Source organism: Caretta caretta, chromosome 2 (assembly GCF_965140235.1).
Source record: "Caretta caretta isolate rCarCar2 chromosome 2, rCarCar1.hap1, whole genome shotgun sequence".
Taxonomy (NCBI): Eukaryota; Metazoa; Chordata; order Testudines; family Cheloniidae; genus Caretta; species Caretta caretta.
The window spans coordinates 233,319,468-233,341,057 of record NC_134207.1 but is presented as its reverse complement, the minus strand read 5'-3'; the positions used below and the strand labels follow the sequence as shown (position 1 = coordinate 233,341,057).

At 41.8% G+C, this 21,590-nt stretch overlaps 1 protein-coding gene across 8 annotated transcripts in view; it reads right to left on the bottom strand.

Moving 5' to 3' along the window:
- The window catches only part of MLLT10 (MLLT10 histone lysine methyltransferase DOT1L cofactor), a 234,905-nt gene that overhangs the window by 115,643 nt on the left and 97,672 nt on the right, over positions 1–21,590 (bottom strand). For 6 of the 8 annotated variants that reach the window (XM_048837931.2, XM_075125910.1, XM_048837933.2 and 3 more), the window contains 2 exons: positions 20,780–20,873; positions 18,397–18,492 (listed from right to left, as the gene is read on the bottom strand). In XM_048837931.2, coding sequence (XP_048693888.1) covers positions 18,397–18,492; positions 20,780–20,873 — 190 coding nt within the window. The remainder of the gene's footprint in view (positions 1–18,396; positions 18,493–20,779; positions 20,874–21,590) is intronic. The other 2 variants (XM_048837934.2, XM_075125912.1) reach the window with 1 other exon arrangement.

Here is a 21,590-nt window from a genome sequence, read left to right as displayed (position 1 = left end):
TAACTATATAAACGGACAACTATATACCACTAAGAATTAAAATTATTTACAGCAAAACTGAAGACTAGTTCTCTTAGCAAGCTAAGAACATCGATGAACAGTTACCGCCATGCGGCGGTAAGAGTAAACTGGAGTGGCATCAAACTGCACAGCCTCTTAAAGCCTCAGATGCACATGTGGGTCAACGGACACTACTATAAACAGTTCGGCTCCAGCACATGAGCACCCGTGTTTGGAATCCACATAGGGACCATCATTCTAAGGAAAACTATTACCTCCACCTTTTTAATAACATTTGGTTAGCATTTAAATGTGACTATTATTCAAGACTGACCAGTTACAAAAAGAAAAAAAAATTGAAATAAAAAACAGAAAAACATAAAGCAACTATAAAAAAAGGCATTTTGAAATGCACTTATGCTAGGTAGGCAGCAGGTAAACTCTTCAAGCAGCTCAATGGCTGTGTATTTTTTCTATGTGTTGAGGAAGAGGTTTAATGAACCCTCCTCAGAATTTCCCAGTTAATTTCTGTATATTGGTCTAGTCAGTTTTGATTGCAAGCTCTTCAGGGCAGGGACCCAGTCTTTTATTTAATATGCTCTGTAAAAGTGAGCTGTAGCTCACGAAAGCTTATGCTTTAATAAATTTGTTAGTCTCCAAGGTGCCACAAGTACTCCTTTTCTTTTTACGGATACAGACTAACAAGGCTGCTACTCTGAAAGGTGTATACAAATAAGATACATATTTAAAAAGTTTGTTCTAGAGGATTCTAGCAGATGAAGATGCTCAACTTAAAAAAAAATTGTTTCTGAAGGTCACTAAATACCAAAGTCAGCACTTGAGTCAGAAAATGCCAAAATTAAGGCCATTTCTTAATTTTATTTCTGCTCTCTTATATTACAACAATATTTGTTAGAACATGATCACATACTATTTTTCCACAGGTTCCATGCTCATTCATTACATAGACTGGATGGTGCAAAGTGAGTGAAACAACCATTTAGCATTTTTACCCTTTTTGTTCAATAAGTGTTCCTACTAGTTTTAAATAATGATAGAACTCCACCTTTCAATCAAGTTACCATAACCCCATAAGGAACTCTCCCAAAACTTTTTGGATAGCTATATCAACTAATTCTTCATCCACTATTTTGCTGACTCTTCCTAAGATTCAAATAGGTTAGAGAGGCACATTTTACCGTTACAGAAGCCTAGGCGAGTGGCAGGATTCTTATTAAGTAGTACTCCTTTTGGTGTGTTTATCATTTATGGATTTTCTCAGGTATTATTTCTTTTACTGAAGGCACACGGGTCTATAATTCCCAGGATCATCATTAACACTTTTAATAAAGATGAGCACAATGCTAGCCACCCTGCAGCACAGAAGACTGATGATACATTATTTACTTGTATTAGTATCTTTGTTACTAATAGTATAAATCCTTCAAAATTCAAAAATGAAGGATGTCAGCAGTCCTGGAGACATACTGCAGGTTCAAATTTGATGAAACAACTTGAGAAATTTATTTTCTCTATCTGACAAAAGGAAACCTAACTGACGCATTCCCACGCCCATCATCTTATGTGGTGAAGATCACTGTTGAGAAATTAAATGCTTATTCTCTTAATTTTGGTATTCTAGTTGATCCATTGAAACACCAGAGATCCCAACCTCTCGCCTATGTAAAGAATTTTTTTCTTCATATTTTTGGATTTTTTCTTCAATGTCTTCTTAAAAAGAAAGCTTTCACAGGTGACCAAGACTGTCTTCTGTTCCTTTATCTGTTCCATTATCCATTTTTAAAGGATACTATACCGACCTGAATAAACTGCTAAACCTTGCTGTTTAATACATCCTCCCCACTCTTTTCTTATTTTTGCTGTTATGTGTTGTTTAAGTATGCACATCTTCAAGGTGATAAATATTAAACATAAAATGCTCGTTTTAACCTGGTTAATGGCTACAGTATTATGTTGTGGCCAACTTAAACTGCTGTATGACTGACTTATCAAAGCAAGCAAGAATATCTACTTTGAGATGTCACTTGAGATAGTGTCATGCAGCAGCATTGAGTCTTTGCTGAAGTATCAAGTAGTAGTCGCTGCTACTTCACATTTAAAAATAAAACATCTGATGATGGTCTGAATCTTGACACTATTTAAATATGTAAATATTCATTTGTACAAATAAAATTGTTCCTAAGCAACACTTTGTGATATTGTCTTACTTGACAGACTTCCAAAACTTTAGCTTCTATAATTATGGTCAAATTTTTCATTTTTCTACTGTACCAAGGATGGGGGGGGGGGGCGCGGAACCTGACAATAGAATACCACCTAAAACTTCCCCTCCAGACACACAAGCTAATGGGTTAACACATGGGTTCCCAAACTGTGGGCCACGACATAGTCCCGGGTGGTCTGTCATGAGCAGAGTTGAGGGTATGGGGTGGTGTTGGCCCCCCAAACTGTATACACTGGCAGAGTGGCAGCCAGTGATGGCCCCCACCCGGGCCAGAGGAGCCCAGCGCCCTCGGCAGGCAGCAGAGGGCAAAGTAGAGCTGCCGTGTGATTGGCAAGGAGAAAAGGGCGAACGCTGAGAGGCAGCTGCTCCTCAGGAACCTAGAGGAGACTGGGTGATGCCCAGCCGTTCCTGCTCCTAGCCACCACACCATGCAAGGGAAGGTTACTCACCCTGTGCAGTAACTGAGGTTCTTCGAGATGTGTCCCCCTGTGGGTGCTCCACTTCAGGTGTCTGTGTGTCCCGGCGCCATTGATCAGAGATTTACAGTAGCAGTGACTGTGTGGGCCATGTGTGCGCAGTAGGCATCTCGTGGTGCTGTTAGTGTCGCATGTAGCGTGCGCACGACCCGAGCCCTCCAGTTCCTTCTCTACCGCAGAGTCCCTACTGCAAACTCCAAAGTAGAGGGGAGGAGGGCGGGTAGTGTAGCACCCACAGGGACACACATCTCAAAGAACCTCAGTTACTGCACAAGATGAGTAATCTTCCCCACTTCTTTGAGTGCTGTCCCTGTGGGTGCTCCACTTCAGGTGACTATAGTGCAGTCCCTCTCAGAGAGGGCTGGGCGGACTTCGGGTTCATTTGAGTCACTGAGGTAAGTACTGTGAGGCCCACTATGACATCATGAGTGATTGCATAGTGCTCAGCAAATGTGTGCACAGATACGCAAGTGACTGCCTTAAACATCTCTAATATTGGAACATTATTTAGGAACGCTATTGAGGTTGAAACAGATCTAGCAGAATGTGCTCTAATATGTTTGGGTGGTTCTGTATTCCGGATACAATAGCACATTTAAATGCATGTGGAGATCCATTCAGACAATCTCTGAGTGAGTGTTTGGTTTTGTATTGGTAGTATCTGTATGTGTAGAGGCTTGTAGGGGCTTTGTGCTGGGAGAGAAGCTGAGCCCTGATTAGGGGGCGGGGCTTCACTGACTAGGGGTCCTATAAAGGTAGCAGCCAGTCAGGCAGCGGCACAGACAGCTGCAGCGGCACAGGAGCTAGCAAACAGAGCTGTAAACAGGGGAGTTTGAGTGGGAGTTCTGTTGGAGGAGAAGGTATTTGTGTTTGTTTGGTTTTGTATTGGTAGTATCTGTATGTGTAGAGGCTTGTAGGGGCTTTGTGCTGGGAGAGAAGCTGAGCCCTGATTAGGGGGCGGGGCTTCACTGACTAGGGGTCCTATAAAGGTAGCAGCCAGTCAGGCAGCGGCACAGGAGCTAGCAAACAGAGCTGTAAACAGGGGAGTTTGAGTGGGAGTTTGAAAGGGGAGTTTGTCTTGTGGTGCTTGTGTGGGGTTTGTGTTTGCTGTGGGTGGTGGTGTTTTGGTGTGGTTTGTGTTTCCCTGATTAACAGGATTTAGGTGGGAAGGCTATGACAGATTCAGAGGTGGCAGTGGGAGTGACCCATGTAGCAGATGACACAATGAAGATGACTGGATGTGGAAGCTGTGGTATGTACATGATCCTGGAGGGGGCACCTGGTAAGAGTTTTGTCTGCATGAAATGCCGTCTAATAGAGCTGATGGAGGAAAAGATCAGAGGTTTGGAGATGCAGGTGGAAAGTCTGGTAGAGTTTAGGAAGGGGTTTGAGCAGATTATGGAGCAAAGACATGAGGTATCTGAAGGGAAAAGCTCAGACTTGCAGATGGAAGCAGGACTAGGGAATTCTGAGGGGAGACTGGGTGAGGAAAGTGGTCAGTGGAAGCATGTGACTAAAAGAACTAGGCAGAGGAAAAGACGGGCTAGTGAAGGAGAAATAGAGCTTCAGAATAGGTTTGCAGAGTTGAAAAATGATGAAGGGGCTCAGCAGGTAGTCACTGAAGGTGACAGGGCAAGGAAAAAGAGAAGAGCGGTTAGTCCTATAGGAAAAGGGGAAGAGTTAATGGAGATTACACCAAATATGAGCCCCAGGAGGATACAGGATGGGTTAAAAAGGATTACAAGGGAGAATGGGAATGGAAAGAACTTGCAGCCAGAGGGAACAGGGGATAGACTGGAGAATAGCACTGTCACTAGGAAAAGGCAGGTCTATGTGATTGGGGACTCTTTACTAAGAAGAATAGATAGGCCTGTAACCAGAGCTGATCCAGAAAACAGGAGGGTGTGCTGTCTTCCAGGTGCTAAGATACGGGATGTAGACCTGAGGTTGAAAAGGATTCTAAAGGGAGCGGGAAAGAATCCCCTAATTATCCTTCATGTGGGAACAAATGATACGGCTAGATTCTCGCTGGAAAGTATTAAGGGAGACTATGCTAGGCTGGGGAGGACGCTTAAGGAAATTGAGGCTCAGGTGATCTTTAGTGGGATTCTGCCTGTTCCTAGAGAAGAGCAACAAAGGTGTGACAAGATTATGACTATCAATAGATGGCTTAGGCAGTGGTGCTATAAGGAGGGCTTTGGGATGTATGGTCATTGGGAGGCATTCATGGATAGAGGACAGTTCTCTCGGGATGGACTTCATCTGAGTAGGGAAGGAAATAGACTTCTAGGATGGAGGCTGGCACAACTGATTAAGAGAGCTTTAAACTAGGAATTTGGGGGAGATGGTTGGGAGATGTCCAGGTAATCTCCACGCCAGAATTTAGCATAGAGTGGAAAGAAAATGAAGTAAGAGTGGATACAGCTGTAGGTAGGAGGAAGGGCAGTGTAGATACAAGTCTAATAGGTTATACTGGTAGTAAAATAACCGTGCCTAATAGGGTACAGAATGTGAGTGAGGCCAAACAGCAAAAATTAAGATGTTTGTACACTAATGCAAGGAGCCTAGGTAATAAAATGGAGGAACTAGAGTTACTGGTGCAGGAAGTGAAACCAGATATTATAGGTATAACAGAGACCTGGTGGAATAGTAGTCATGACTGGGCTACAGCTATTGAAGGGTATGTGCTGTTTAGGAAAGACCGAAATAAAGGTAAAGGTGGTGGAGTAGCACTGTATATCAATGATGAGATAGAATGTAAAGAAATAAGAAGCGATGAAATGGATATGACTGAGTCTGTCTGGGCAACAATTAAATTGGGGAAGAAAACTATTAGAGCCTCCCCTGGGATAGTGCTTGGGGTGTGCTATAGACCACCGGGATCTAATTTGGATATGGATAGAGCCCTTTTTAATGTTTTTAATAAAGTAAATACTAATGGAAACTGTGTGATTATGGGAGACTTTAACTTCCCAGATATAGACTGGAGGACGAGTGCTAGTAATAATAATAGGGCTCAGATTTTCCTAGATGCGATAGCTGATGGATTCCTTCAGCAAGTAGTTGCTGAACCGACTAGAGGGGATGCCATTTTAGATTTGGTCTTGGTGAGTAATGAGGACCTCATAGAGGAAATGGTTGTAGGGGATAATCTTGGCTCAAGTGATCATGAGATAATTCAGTTCAAACTGAATGGAAGGATTAACAAAAATAAATCTGCAACTAGGGTTTTTGATTTCAAAAGGGCTGACTTTCAAAAATTAAGGAAATTAGTTAGGGAAGTGGATTGGACTGAAGAATTTATGGGTTTAAAGGTAGAGGAGGCCTGGGATTATTTTAAATTAAAGCTGCAGAAGCTATCGGAAGCCTGCATCCCAAGAAAGGGGAAAAAATTCATAGGCAGGAGTTGTAGACCAAGCTGGATGAGCAAGCATTTTAGAGAGGTAATTAAGAAAAAGCAGAAAGCATATAGGGAGTGGAAGAAGGGAGGGATCAGTAAGGAAAGCTACCTTATTGAGGTCAGAATATGTAGGGATAAAGTGAGACAGGCTAAAAGTCAAGTAGAGTTGGACCTTGCAAAGGGAATTAAAACCAATAGTAAAAGGTTCTATAGTCATATAAATAGGAAGAAAACAAAGAAAGAAGAAGTGGGACCGCTAAAAACTGAGGATGGAGTGGAGGTCAAGGATAATCTAGGCATGGCCCAATATCTAAACAAATACTTTGCCTCAGTCTTTAATAAGACTAAAGAGGATCTTAGGGATAATGGTAGCATGATAAATGGGAATGAGGATATGGAGGTAGACATCACCATATCTGAGGTAGAAGCGAAACTCAAACAGCTTAATGGGACTAAATCGGGGGGCCCAGATAATCTTCATCCAAGAATATTAAAAGAATTGGCACAAGAAATTGCAAGCCCATTAGCAAGAATTTTTAATGAATCTGTAAACTCAGGGGTTGTACCGTATGATTGGAGAATTGCTAACATAGTTCCTATTTTTAAGAAAGGGAAAAAAAGTGATCCAAGTAATTATAGGCCTGTTAGTTTGACATCTGTAGTATGCAAGGTCTTGGAAAAAATTTTGAAGGAGAAGGTAGTTAAGGACATTGAAGTCAATGGTAAATGGGACAAAATACAACATGGTTTTACAAAAGGTAGATCGTGCCAAACCAACCTGATCTCCTTCTTTGAGAGAGTAACAGATTTTTTAGATAAAGGAAACGCAGTGGATCTAATTTACTTAGATTTTAGTAAGGCGTTTGATACTGTGCCACATGGGGAATTATTAGTTAAATTGGATAAGATGAGCATCAATAGGAAAATTGAAAGGTGGATAGGGAATTGGTTAAAGGGGAGACTACAACGGGTCCTACTGAAAGGTGAACTGTCAAGTTGGAGGGAGGTTACCAGTGGAGTTCCTCAAGGATCAGTTTTGGGACCAATCTTATTTAATCTTTTTATTACTGACCTGGGCACAAAAAGTGGGAGTGTGCTAATAAAGTTTGCAGATGATACAAAGCTGGGAGGTATTGCTAATTTAGAGAAGGACAGGGATACCCTACAGGAGGATCTGGATGACCTTGTAAACTGGAGTAATAGGAATAGGATGAAATTTAATAGTGAGAAGTGTAAGGTCATGCATTTAGGGATTAATAACAAGAAATTTAGTTATAAGCTAGGGACACATCAACTAGAAGTAACGGAGGAGGAAAAGGACCTTGGAGTATTGGTTGATCATAGGATGACTATGAGCTGCCAATGTGATATGGCTGTGAAAAAAGCTAATGTCATCTTGGGATGCATCAGGAGAGGTATTTCCAGTAGGGATAAGGAGGTTTTAGTACCGTTATATAAGGCACTGGTGAGACCTCACCTGGAATACTGTGTGCAGTTCTGGTCTCCCATGTTTAAGAAGGATGAATTCAAACTGGAACAGGTACAGAGAAGGGCTACTGGGATGATCCGAGGAATGGAAAACTTGTCTTATGAAAGGAGACTCAGGGAGCTTGGCTTGTTTAGCCTAACTAAAAGAAGGTTGAGGGGAGATATGATTGCTCTCTATAAATATATCAGAGGGGTAAATATCAGAGAGGGAGAGGAATTATTTAAACTCAGTACCAATGTGGACACAAGAACAAATGGATATAAACTGGCCACTAGGAAATTTAGATTAGAAATTAGACGAAGGTTTCTAACCATCAGAGGAGTGAAGTTTTGGAATAGCCTTCCGAGGGAAGTAGTGGGGGCAAAAGATCTATCTTGCTTTAAGATTAAACTCGATAAGTTTATGGAGGAGATGGTATGATGGGATAACATGGTTTTGGTAATTAAATGTTCATGGTAAATAGGCCCAATGGCCTGTGATGGGTTTTTAGATGGGGTAAGATCCAAGTTACCCGGGAAAGAATTTTCTGTAGTATCTGGCTGATGAATCTTGTCCATATGCTCAGGGTTTAGCTGATCGCCATATTTGGGGTCGGGAAGGAATTTTCCTCCAGGGTAGATTGGAAGGCCCTGGAGGTTTTTCGCCTTCCTCTGTAGCATGGGGCACGGGTCACTTGCTGGAGGATTCTCTGCTCCTTGAGGTCTTCAAACTACAATTTGAGGACTTCAATAGCACAGATATAGGTGTGAGGTCTTTTTTAGGAGTGGTGGGTGAAATTCTGTGGCCTGCATTGTGCAGGAGGTCAGACTAGATGATCATAATGGTCCCTTCTGGCCTAAATATCTATGAATCTATGAATCTATGAATATAGTGTCTCCTTTTGAGTGCTCGGTAGTAGAGATGAAAAGTCATTGGGATTTCCGGAAGGGTTTGGTCCTTTCAAGGTAAAACGCTAGTGCACGCTTAATGTCTTAATGTGTGCAGGGTGGCCCCTGTTGGAGTCCCATGAGGCTTAGGGTGGAACGTAGGGAGATGGATTGGTTGGTTCATATGAAATGCTGAAGTTACTTTCAGTAGGTATTTAGGGTGTGGGCATAGCATGACCTTGTCTTTGAAGAACATTGTATATGGAGGATCAGCCATGAGCACTCCTATCTCGCTCACCCTTCTGGTGGAAGTAATAGTGACCAGAAAGGCCATTTTCATAGGTAAATGTAGGAAGGAGCAGGTGGCTAATGGTTCAAATGGTGGACTGGTCAGGCATTTGAGCCCCATGTTGAGGTCCCACGCCAGCATAGGTTGCCGAACTTCTGGGTAAACTTTTAGGAGGCTCTTGAGGAAGCGCTTAGTGGTAGGGTGCACAAAAGCTGAGGTTCCATCCATCTCTTGATGGAATGCGGAAATGGCTGCAAGATGGACTTTGATCGAGCTCATAGCTAACCCTGAACTTTTCAGCTCCAGGAAATATTCCAGCATTAATGGTAGTGGTGCTGCAGCACCCGTCGAATGTCTGTCTTGACATCAGGCAGAGAACCTCTTCCATTTTTGAAGGTAAGTATTATGCGTGGTCAACTTCCTGCTGTTTAATAACACGTTTAACTTTTTCTGAACAGGTTAGTTCGTCATGATTGAACCATGCAGGAGCCATGCTTGCAGGTGGAGTATCTGTGGGTTCGGGTGAAGAGTGTGACTGTTGTGCTGAGACAGCAGATCTGCACGATGAGGGAGAGATCGCGGAGCGCATATCACCATACACATCAGGTAAGGGTACCATGCTCGTCTGGGCCACGTTGGGACTATGAGGATAACCTTGGCCTGTCTGTTCATATCTTGTGTATCATGCGTGAGATCAGTGGAATCGGCAGAAACGCATACATGAGTTGTGCCTCCCATTTGATGAGAAAGGTGTCCTCTGGTGTTCATGGTCCCAGTCCCACTCGCAAACAGAACCTTAAGCATTTGCAGTTCATTGGGGATGCGAACAAGTGGATGATGTGAATACCCAACCAGTTGAAGATTGATCTCAGAATTTCGTCATTCATCTCCCATTCATGGTCTTGGGAGAAGTACCTATTGAGTGTGTCCGCCGTCGCATTCTGGCAATTGGGTAGGTAGCATGCAGAGATGTTTATGTTGTGTTGTATACACCAGTTTTATAGTTTCATGGCTTCGATGCATAGCGAGTGGGACAAAGCATCTCCTTGGTGGTTGATGTAAAACATGCATGCAATGTTGTTGGTCATAATGCAGACAGATTCATTCTTTATATGAGGTAGGAAGTACCTGCAGGAATTGCGGACTGTACGTAGCTCTAAAAGACTGATGTGTAAGTAAGTCTCCCCAGGAAACCATTTGCCGTGAATCATGTGTTAATTCGTATGTGCGCCCCAACCTATCAGTGAGGCACCTGTGGCCATCATAATCGATGGGGGTTCCTGTTGGAACGAGATGCCCATACAAACATTTTGAAGTCTTGTCTACCATTGTAAAGAGTCTAGGACACTGGTTGGCACTGAGAGTTGTTTGTGCAGGCTGTGTTTTCTGGGTATGTATACCGTGCTTAACCAGCCCTGTAGGCACCACATATGTACTCTTGCATGTCATACCACAAATTTGTGGCTACCATGTGTCCCAGTAGTTGCAAGACAGTATAAGCCTCTATTTGGGGGCAGAGTCATACCTCTGAGATAAAGTCTGTGATAGTTGTGAATCTGGCAAGGGCCAGAGATGCTTTGGCTTCTATGGCATCGAGGTATGCCCCAATGAAAACCAGTTGCTGGAAAAGGATTAGAGTGGATTTTCGTTCATCTGTAGCCCTAGATCCCTGAATAGTGTGATAACAGTTTGGACTGTGTCAGTTGTTTCTCCTTGAGTTGACCCTTTGAGAAGGCAATCGTACAGGTAAGGGAAGATCATTATTCCCTGTTTGCATAAATGTGCTGCAACTACTGCTAGGGTTTTGGAGAAAACTCTTGGAACAGTAGACTGGCTGAATGGTAGTACTCTGTACTGAAAGCGTTCGTGTCCTACTGTGAATTGTACGTATTTTCTGTGAGCAGGATGAATGGTGATATGGAAACAAGCATCTTGGAGGTCAAGGGCTAAAAATCAGCGCCCCTGTTGCAGCGCTGGGAGAATCGTGCCCAGTGTGACTATTTTGGAACTTTTGGGAGTGTACGAACTTGTTGAGCTTCCTGAGGTCCAACACAGGTCTCCATCCCCCATTCTTCTTCTGCGTCAAGAAATAATGGAAGTAAAATCCCTTCCCCCTGTATTGAGAAGGCACTTGTTCCAGGGCACCTAGTTGTAGAAGATGATCAACTTCTTGTCGTAACAGGTGCTCATGAGAAGGGTCCCCGAAGGAGGACGGGGAGGGGGGTAAGGTAGGTGGTTGGGAGGTGAAGGGGATGGTATATTCTGAACAGACTATTTCTAAAACCCATTGGCCAATGTTATTGAGGCCCAGATGTGACAGAATGGGGGAAGGCGATGACCAAAACATGGGAATGGATTGTGCGCACGCACTGCATGGTGAGGGAGGTTGTTCAAACCCTTGACCAAATCTCTGACGCTGTGAGCGTTGATGCTGCCATTGGTTATCGTGAAGCTGTTGTTGCTGTCAATTGTTGGAGGAGTCTCTGGGTCTTTGATAAGGTTGGTATCTTCTTCTCTTTACAGGTGGGCTATAAGTCCCCAGAGTGTGCAGAGCAGCCCAAGAGTCCTTCATTGTGTGGAGCACCTGATCAGTTTTGTTCAAGATCAATTTTTCTCGATCAAAGGGTAGGTCTTCTACTTTAGTTTGTAGTTCTTTAGGGATGCCTAAGGCCTGCAACCAGGATGCCTGGTGCATCACTACAGCCATGGCTCTGGCTGTTGTGTTGGCGATATTTAAGGATGCTTAGAAGGCTGTTTTGGCTATCAGTTGACCCTTATTTACAATAGCCTGAAATTGTGATTTTTTTTCCCCCTTGAGGAGCTCTGCTGTGAATGTCCTAAGTTTCCCCGTTATCAAATTTGTATTTTGCCAACAAGGCAGAATAGTTGTGACTCTGAATTGTAACATGCCTGAAGAATAAATTTTGCACCCAAACAGGTTGAGCCTCTTGTGTTCTTTATTCTGTGGTCTCAATCTATACTGGGGTTTGCTTGCCGTATTCAATAGCGGCATCAACTGCCAAGGAGTTGGGAGGCAGACAGGCAAAGAGGAAATCTGCCCCTTTTGTGGGGACATAATACTTTCTTTCTGTCCACCCTTTTTCATGTTGGTGGAATTGAGGCCGGTGTCTGCCAGACTGTCTCCACTAGTTCCAAGATGGCATCATTGATAGGGAGAGCGATCTTGAAGGTAGATGATCGTTGTAATATTTGTACCAGCTTGTCCTGGTTCGTCTGCACTTCCTCCAGCAGGATGTCCTGGCTTTGGGCGACCTGTTTAAATAGTTCCTAGAACTGTTTGAAATCATCCGCCAAAGTAGGCAGTGGTGGCATAATTGCCTCATCTGGGGAGGACGGACGAATTGTGTGCTTGAGACATATCCTCTTCTGAGCTCGGTGTTTCTGTTTCATCCCCAACTTCCTGAGTCTCCATGGGCTGCGGGGTGGGAGATGCTGGGTTGGAGTGTAGTTCGCCCTATGAGCTGTGGATGGCCTGGAGTGTGAACCCTGGTAAGTTGACCAGGGTTCCCAGTGTGCCCATTGCATGGGGAAGTCCACTGGTGGGTACATCCATGGTGGTCCGCACCATGGTTGAGCCATCTGGTTGTAATGGTATTTTGGCCTCCATGGGTCCAAAGTGGTCAGCGTTCCTTCACTGAGGAATGGTGTGGTGAGAAAGTGCATTGTTCCTGCACCTCGTCATCGTCTTCACTAGATGAGTGCCATTTCATGAGAGCTGCTGGGATCTCCTCCATAGCCCGCAAGGGAGCCCTCGGTACCAAGTACTGGGGACTACGGTGCCAACGATATCAAGTCTCTCTGGTCAGGACCGTCTGTGTCACAGGGTCCGCTCTCATTGGTGCTGGCATTGATGCCAAACGATGCTGTGTCTGGTTGGTGCAGTCAGCGCCAACTTGTTTTTGTCCGTCACTGCCGACTGTATTGTCTAGAGGCATGGTACCTGAGGAGATGATCGGTGCCGAGTCCCATGCCTTAGGCATGTCTTAGTCTGTGCCTCGACTCCTTCTCCTTCGCTTGGACCTCGGTGGCGCCGCAGGTACCCGGGGCGTGTATACCCAAAAAGTAACACATTTTAAATCACTTTTTAAAGCAGCACTTGGCAATATAACCAAAGTGATATTGCTGAACATTAACGTAAGAAGCCCACAGAAGTGGGGGGGTTTAAAGAGGGGGGGAGGAGTGTGTTGGGGAACAGTGAGTGTGTTGGCACGCTGTCTCTAAGTACAATATTCACCAGACTGAACACTTGTTCAGAGAGCAGCCAGAAGCAACCAATCCTGAGGAATAAGCTGGTGCAGACAGGCACCCGCCCTCAGTGGAAACAGGTACACCAGCAAGGGGAGAGGGACACCCCGACATCAGCCCCCACCTCCTTCCCCAGCTCTGCACAGCACATCAGTCTCTTCCTCCCACCCCACTCTGCCTGCCTGACACTACTGTCCTAGTGCCAGGGAGAGCAGGATTCCGCATTAATCTTTTGATTACATGATTCCCTCTGAGTTCTCCCACAGCCTCCTCTCCCCACAGACCAAGTATGTCTGCTGCTGGGAGCCCACATGCTCTGCTGGGCAGTAGCTATATGAGCTCTCCATGCTGAGCAATTTCAAAACTTCCTGGGGCTTTGAAAGGGCAGGGCTGCATGCCGGCGTAGCTGGATGCAGGGCAGCGGTGCTCAAAAGAGTGAGCAGAGTGGTCACAGTGAGTATTGTGGGATACCTCTTGGAGGCCAGATAAACCACATAAGGAACACATTGTCTACACTGATGCCGCGTCACTCTATGTTGCAAAAAGCTCTATGCCTCTCATTGAGGTGGTTTTATTTTTGCCAGCATAGCAGAAGCCTTTCTCGGCAGGAGGAGCACTGCAGTGCATACACTTCCACTTTTTGTCAACAAAAGCTGCCTTAGTCAATAAAACTGTAGTGTAGACAAGGCCTCGTTGCTACAGAGGTGCAGCTGCATCACACAGCACTGTACGTGTAGACAAGCCCTCATATAAGAAATGTGATAAATTTTACACAAAACTATGTAAAGCAAGAGTGTTCTACCAGATGTCATAAAATCCTATGCTGTCCACAGGCTAGTTTTCAGGTAAACAATTGATGCATTTCAGGAAGTCTGGAATTGCAAGCAACTCTGGATATATTTGATTGCCCTGGCTCAATCGTCATCTGCTGAATATATGGCTCATTGAACCTTATTAATAATGGAAGGTCTGGAGTTGAGTTTGCCTTGTCTTTCAATGTCAAGACAACAATGAACACAAAATCAGGGAATGGCCCTTCCCAAAACACATCAAGTAATAAGAGCACATACACAGCTCATAGAAGACAAAGCATGAAACACACACTATATGAACCCATTCTAGCAGGGCAAAGGTAGAGCAACCCCTAGCTGACCCAGATCAGAGGAGCACAGAAGGTGGCTTTTCGCTGCCTTTTTTATTAAAATTTAAGTAAATGTGCTGAGAAACATTACACCTTGGAGGATACAAATAGTTGACATCTATTAAATTAAGAAATCTTAGATCTACAACATTTAAAGCTTCAGTTTAATTTACAGTTTTATCCAAATTTTTTTTGTTATTGGTCTGGGCTTGTTACTCAGACAGCGAGATTATTATATGAATTGTGGTTTTAGGACATTTTTAATCTTATTTCTTGAAGCTATAGTTCCTTGACAATTATTGTTCTGAGAAATGAAAGCAATGTAATATTTTCTATCAACATTTTAGGTGTAATGATGGATTAGAAAAGTCTTTAGGGAAAATATTACTGTCCCAAAGTTATTTTCTGATGTCACCAAAAAATAAAACACTTGTTGTAAGCAACTAGCAAATAAGGATCAATATCACAGGTAGCTTCAGTAACTATGACGACATGTGAAAATAAAAGAAACCTGAGAAAATAGCAGGCAGAAAATCAAGTTTGTTTGAATCCCCATTTGACATTTAAACTGCCATGAGAGTAAAAAAAAAGGATTATGTGAAAATGAGACCTCCTTTCTCAGACTTCAGCAAGAGTTGCGTGTACTTAACTGAAGATAGAATTTGGGCCTTACTTTTTGTGCATGTTAAAACTACTTTTTAGCACTATTAACACTGCAAAAATAATACTGAATTATATGCTGGTTTACATATCAGCAGAATAATTAATTTACAGCTGAAGAATCTTTACTTATTGGCAATACTAGAGTCAGCACTAGAAACTCAGTCTAGTCTGACAGTCTGGGGTAAAATAAATATAAACATAGTATCTTTTTACTTGAAAACCAAGCACATTCACCATGGAAGCCAGTAAAAGAGAAACATGGAAAACCACTACGCTATTTTTAGAGTCAGTTTTCAGAGTACAAGCACACACTTCAAGGCCATTAGTGTTCAACTAGTTAACCAATCACTTACCCACTGTGCACAACTAATATTAGAAATTTTTTCTACCTACAGTGCATACAGGATAAACAAGACCACACTCCTAGATCCAGAACATTACAATCAAATAGGCCTCTTGAAGCATTACTGCCATTAGCCTCTCAGTGGTACATTTTACAATCTAGTCGGGCAGATTTTCAACACAGACATTTCTTCCTAAGTGCTAAGGTTCCCCCTCCTTTCCCCGCCCCCCCACACAAAAAAAAGAGCCAAAGGGCTTTTTCTTACAATTTCCACACTTTTCAACTATCCAAAGCTACATGACCATTCATTTTTCTTTTGGGACAACATTCCGTAAATAGCACTAGTTTGTATTTTCCCTAGTCTCCATAAGAACTAAGTCACAAAGACAAGACAAGCAGCAATGGATTGCCATCTGCAGAATATATCAGATGAGCTGTTGCATGAAAAAGGCAAACAATTTTAACAAAATTACTAACCTTCATACTATGCTTGGCTTACTGATCTATAATAATAATAAAATAATAATACTTAGCTCTCATTATAGCAATTTTCATCAGTCGGTCTCAAAGCACTTTGCAAAGGAGGTCAGTAACATTATCCCCAGTAAAGATAAGCATTTTACATTATATATAAGTAGCGATACAATTTTAAGAGGACTGTCCTCTGATAATACAAATTATTAAAAGGTAAAAAAAATACAACAGATAAAAAGTTATTAATAATTGTAGTAAACTTTTTTTATTCTGATCTGTGGTCTTAACTGTAAGAGTGCTTTGCAAATATGTGATAGGCAAAACAAACCAAGATTGCTGTATGAAATAACTATAATATACTATACCAAGCCTTTTAAATACCAAAATAGTAGTTAACTGCACCAAATTAATAGTACAGACTGGTTTAGCTTTACAGACATCATGGGTTTAATTCTGCCTCTGGGGTGTGCTGAAGGCAAACAGGTTCATGGAACCCTTGTCTCCTGTTCCCAGTGCACTGAAAAAGGAGGCAAACATAATTCAGCTCTCAGAGCTGGGAAGTAGAAAGAGGAACTTACTGGTACTGGTAGAATTAGCAGCTGCAGAGGGGGGACATTCTAGATATTGCAAGGGTTGAGCAGCTGTGCTGGGAAAGTGGTGGCTATACTTGTTTAACAGGTGTAGCAAGAGGTGCCCCTCCCAGTACTCTCCCCAGGACTCTTCAATGCTGCTCAAGTTTTAACAGTTATAACTCAGCCCCATGTTCACACCTAATAATTACAGGAGAACTTGATTTATGTTTTAAAAATTAAGTAGCACTTTGGAGTTGTCAACTATCTTTGTGATGTTCCAACTGGACTAAACTGACGAGCACCAATTCTGAGAAATTGTAAACTGCAATATAATAATTAAGAAAATAAAGCAATTAAATTACTATTGACTTCAGCTAATAGCAAGACAAATATTAACTTTCAACTTATAAATAATTTTGTAGTCCATATTTATTCTAAAACTTTGTTTTTGAGGTTTCCATCCAATAAATAATTAGGATGTGTTAATACCCCTAATGTTATGCTATCCATAACAGCTTCACTGCAAAAGCCTACAAAAGCAATTGTTGCCAGTAGACATCAAGGCTGTTTTCTAACAGGATTTCTGACTAATTTGCCAAAATCAAATGCTTTTCTGGCATAATATTTTTTTAATCTTTAAAATTAATTTAGAGAGACAAATACAACCGAACAAAGCTCCTATAGAGTTACCAGGTCAGATAAAAGGGTAAATAGTTTATGGAACTATTCACCCAACGCACAGCCAAAGATTAAACACTTAAAAATTCACCTTGAGGAAAACAAGGCACAACATTCATCCACGGTGAAAATGTGCTTGCAAAACAAAAATTCACAAAAATTCACTATTTGAAGGAAGACTCTTACACTACTCATTCAAATTTCTTCTCTCTGCTATTAAAACTGTTGTTTCTAAATACCATAAACACATATAATAAAGAAACATGTTTATGTACCTCAGTTTTATTCTTATTTCAGTCCTTTGAATAAATATGAAAGACCAAGTCTGCCCATACAAAATAACTTTAAAGATTTCATTTTTAAAAAATAAAAAATTAGGAATACTGGATTTGCACCTGTAAATTTTCACTTTTTTGCTCCCTAGGGATGCAAGTAGGTTTGTATTATTATGCAATTATCTGCTATTTTGTTCTACAGCATTCAGACAGCAAAATGACCTTACACAATTGTAAATTTGGTAGTGTGAGCCAAAATTTTCAAGCATTCATTTACCAATACAGAATCAACATTCTTCCCTAAACTATCTAAAATCAAAGTATAAGAAGAGTAAGTCAACAAGGATACAAATTAGAGGTTAGTCGTGCTCTTTATACTTTTTAAAAAATCCCCACGTGACATGTCATTCTGCCATCACAGTGGGCTTAACAGTACCTCTGAAAATCATCTACCAACAAGCAAGCAATCTTGCTAACCTCAATCTCAGTTTCTCCAATGATGAAGGTAAAAACAGAAAATAAGAGATATTTTAATCACCGCACTAGATGTGACTGGTTCCCGATATGTTTTTTAAAATGTTGTCCTTTCTGTAGTCAAAAAATAAAGATTTCACAAAAAATCCTCTTAGATTTCAGTAAAGATTAAGGCAACTGCATACAAGCAACTCTTCCCCAACAGGTTTCAGAGTAACAGCCGTGTTAGTCTGTATTCGCAAAAAGAAAAGGAGTACTTGTCGCACCTTAGAGACTAACCAATTTATTTGAGCATGAGCTATTACCAGCAGGACAGTGGGGTGGGAGGAGGTATTGTTTCATATTCTCTGTGTATATATAAAGTCTGCTGCAGTTTCCACGGTATGCATCTGATGAAGTGAGCTGTAGCTCACGAAAGCTCATGCTCAAATAATATGGTTAGTCTCTAAGGTGCCACAAGTACTCCTTTTCTTTCTTCCCCAACAGTTTCTCTATTCTCACATCCCAGATACCAAAGTTAGAGGAAGGGGAAAGGGAAAGTGTATGTACAAAAATGTACCAAACAGAAGGCTTCCCCTTTAGGTTCTATCACCTCTAATTTACCATCTTTATTATTTACTCTCAGTGTTCTACATTTCAGAAGCAAATCTTCTCCATATATTTTAGCCATAACTAAATGAAATATTTACAAGGTGCTACTAATAAGCAGATGTGCCACATAATTAGCAACAACAAATCCACTTACTTTTTTCTCCTTCTCATGATGTTTATCCTGAGAGTGAGAGGAAGAATCACTTAAACTTTGATCATATGACCTATTAGATCCCCGTTTGCTCTTTTTCTAAAAAGAGAAGATATATTTATGTATGTAAAAAAGGAACCATTTTAATAAATTACGGTACAATCCATTTCAACTGAGCTTGATAAAAATGCCTTACTGCTCCACACCAAAAAAAAAATGCTTTTAACTGAAAGCCTGACAAAAACTGACACTGACAAATCTGTTTCAAGTGTTAATGTTAACTATCCCAAACATACCAGAAGTCAACTACCCTTAGATTGACATATGCAGCCTGTCAATTTGCAAATATGCTTTCCACAAAAGAGCCAATACACCACCTTTTAACAATGTTAAATTACACTTAGATATATTTTCACCTTCTGGTAACTTAAAACAAGAAAAACAAAGAAGATTTTTCTCAAATGAGAATATGATAAGCCATGGTGCTGACACTGCCATTAACTTAAACAAGACACAGGGAAAAATGCATACTTGAGGCATGTCTCAAGTGCACTGTGAGGAGGCGGGGTTTTGGCTTCATGATTTATCATCCAAATAAATACCCAGTCTGGAGTATCTTATCAGTTATGAAACAGAAGTTGAAAAACAATTTTTAAAAAAAGATACAAGGATGTCAAGTTAATACATTGGTGACAGATAATGATTTTTTTTTGTATTATTATAATACCTAGGAGCCCTTGTTCGGGACCAGGACTTCATTGTGCCAGGCAAGTGTTCAAAATTCTGAAGTCACTTCATAATTCCAAAACAAAACAGGCAAAGCATTTCTCAGTGACTGCACCACAATTAAGGCATTTTGAAGACACTACGCCCAATGCTGCTTATCTAACCATCCTAGAATCTCAAGGTTACAACAGAAATTCACTACCTAGGTGTCTTACAACTACTATAAAGGGAAAAAATTGTGCATTTACTAGCCATTATTAACAGAACCTCACTAACAGTCCATCGGAAAGCTTCATATAACCAACGTTCTCTAGCCAATTATAGCTGCTGGTCGTATTTCAGTCTTCTGGTGGAAAGCCACATGCCACAATGTTTAAAATACGGGGATTTTTTTTTTTAAAGAAATACTAATCTGATAACAGTGTAAGTATCCTTAAATCATGTCTGCACAGAAGCACTGCGGACAAATTCAGTGTTAGTGTAAACATCAGTTGAGTCATTGAATTATGCTTACTTACACCAATGGCTGAATTTAACTCTAAGATTTTAATACTGTTTTAATAAATAAAAAGCTGTAAATCCTCCAAGTCTGAACACATACATTAATATGAAGAGATAGTCAGGATTATCAAACCGACGATCATCAGAAGAGGTACAAGCCACTCAACTCACAGGGTCTGATCCAAAGTCCACTGAAGTCAATGGGAGTCTTTCCCCTGACTTAAAAGAGCACTGGATCAAGCCCTAAAGTATTCCCTTTCTGGTATGCTTCAGAAAAAGACAGTTAGCCAAGGATCTCAACTGAATGTAGAGTAATAGATCAACACACAGGATGCTAGGAGGAGGAGAACAGAAGAAGAATTTGTGGGCTGATATATCCTCCAATACATGGCTTGACAAGAGGAAAAAATTTGTTAAGATGCTTACAGAAGAATACGTTAAGTGTGGCCAAACTAATCAAATAGGAAGAGGAAACCTTACAGGACCTTAATACAAACAGACATAGGTGCCAACTCTGTGGGTGCTCCAGGGCTGGAGCACGCATCAGAAAAAAAACAGTGGGTGCTCAGCACCCACCATCAGCCCCACCTATCAGCTCCTCTCCCTCCCCCCAGGGTCTCCCACCCACCGGCAGGCCCCCCCCCATCAACCCCTCCCCCTTCCTCCCAGTGCGTCCTGCCCGCTGCGATCAGCTGTTCAGCAGCATGCAGGAGGCACTGGGAAAGAGAGGGAGGGGCGGGGGAGGCGCTCTCAGGGATGGAGCGGAAGTCGAGCACCCCCAGGGAAGTGGAAAGTCGGCACTTCTGAAAGCAGAAGCTCATTTTGAACAATACACGTCTATTACATTTTTTTTAAAGTCACTGTCTAAACATGCTCCCTATTTTTCTCTGACAGAGATAATACATTCCAAAGCAAACGTTTGTTCATAACACTATAATACATTTTCAGGAAGTATTTCTACCCTCAAAATTAAATCATTACCATAAGGAAAAAACAAGAATATTTTCCACATAATTTTGTATAATTTTATTCAGTTTCTTGTATAAGCAACACCCTAATCCACATACAATACTATTTTATTGCTATTAGTAACTCAAGTCATTGAGTAAAAATTCAAGTTAGTGTCATATTTTACATACTGAATTCAATAAATTCTTACCAGCTTACTAAAATGGTATTTACAGTAGCCACAGTATTGGACATTATCTGCACCATTACCCTCTTCTTCACAAAGAAGACCTGCAAACTGTGCACTGGGGAAGGAAAAAAAAAAAATTCAAGATCAAAAGTAATTTTATACCAAGTCACCTCAAAATCTCTAGAAGAGACTTTCAAATATAGATACCTAAAGTTACTGGGGAGATTTTCAAAAGTCACAAACAGGGAGTAGAACATGCAACTATCACTGCCTCCATGCGACGCGGTGCCTAACTTACCTTTGTAAGTCTCCCCCTACGCTACTAAATCCGTATTTAGACATCTAAATAAGGCACCAGTCCAACAATGCATCCGCTTAGGTGCAGAACACGTTTAAAAAAATCAGGCCACTTACTGAGGTTCCTAACTCTGAACTTGTCCATATTTGTCTACACTTGTGGCAGTGGGTAGGGTACGCGTAGCTACATGGGGCAGTGAAAGGCAGCTTGCATCCACATTCACTGCTGTGTGTAGTTACACCAGGCACTGAAAGGATCCAGAGGGGGAAAGCAGCAGGGAAAGGCTCCAGCAGCAGCTACCAGAGCTTTTCCCCACTGCCTTCCCCCTGCCAGAGGCTTTCCCCACCACAGTGAAAGGCTTCAGTACTGGGGAGCTACCAGAGCCTTTCTGCGCTACCAGAGTCTTTCATTGCAGCAAGGAAAGACTAGCAGTGGGGAAGCAGAGGGACACAACATTGCTACATATAGCAGTGTAGATGTGGGAGGTACTGTTTGGGTGTGTAGAGAGCCATGTAAGATGTATGCCTGAACCCT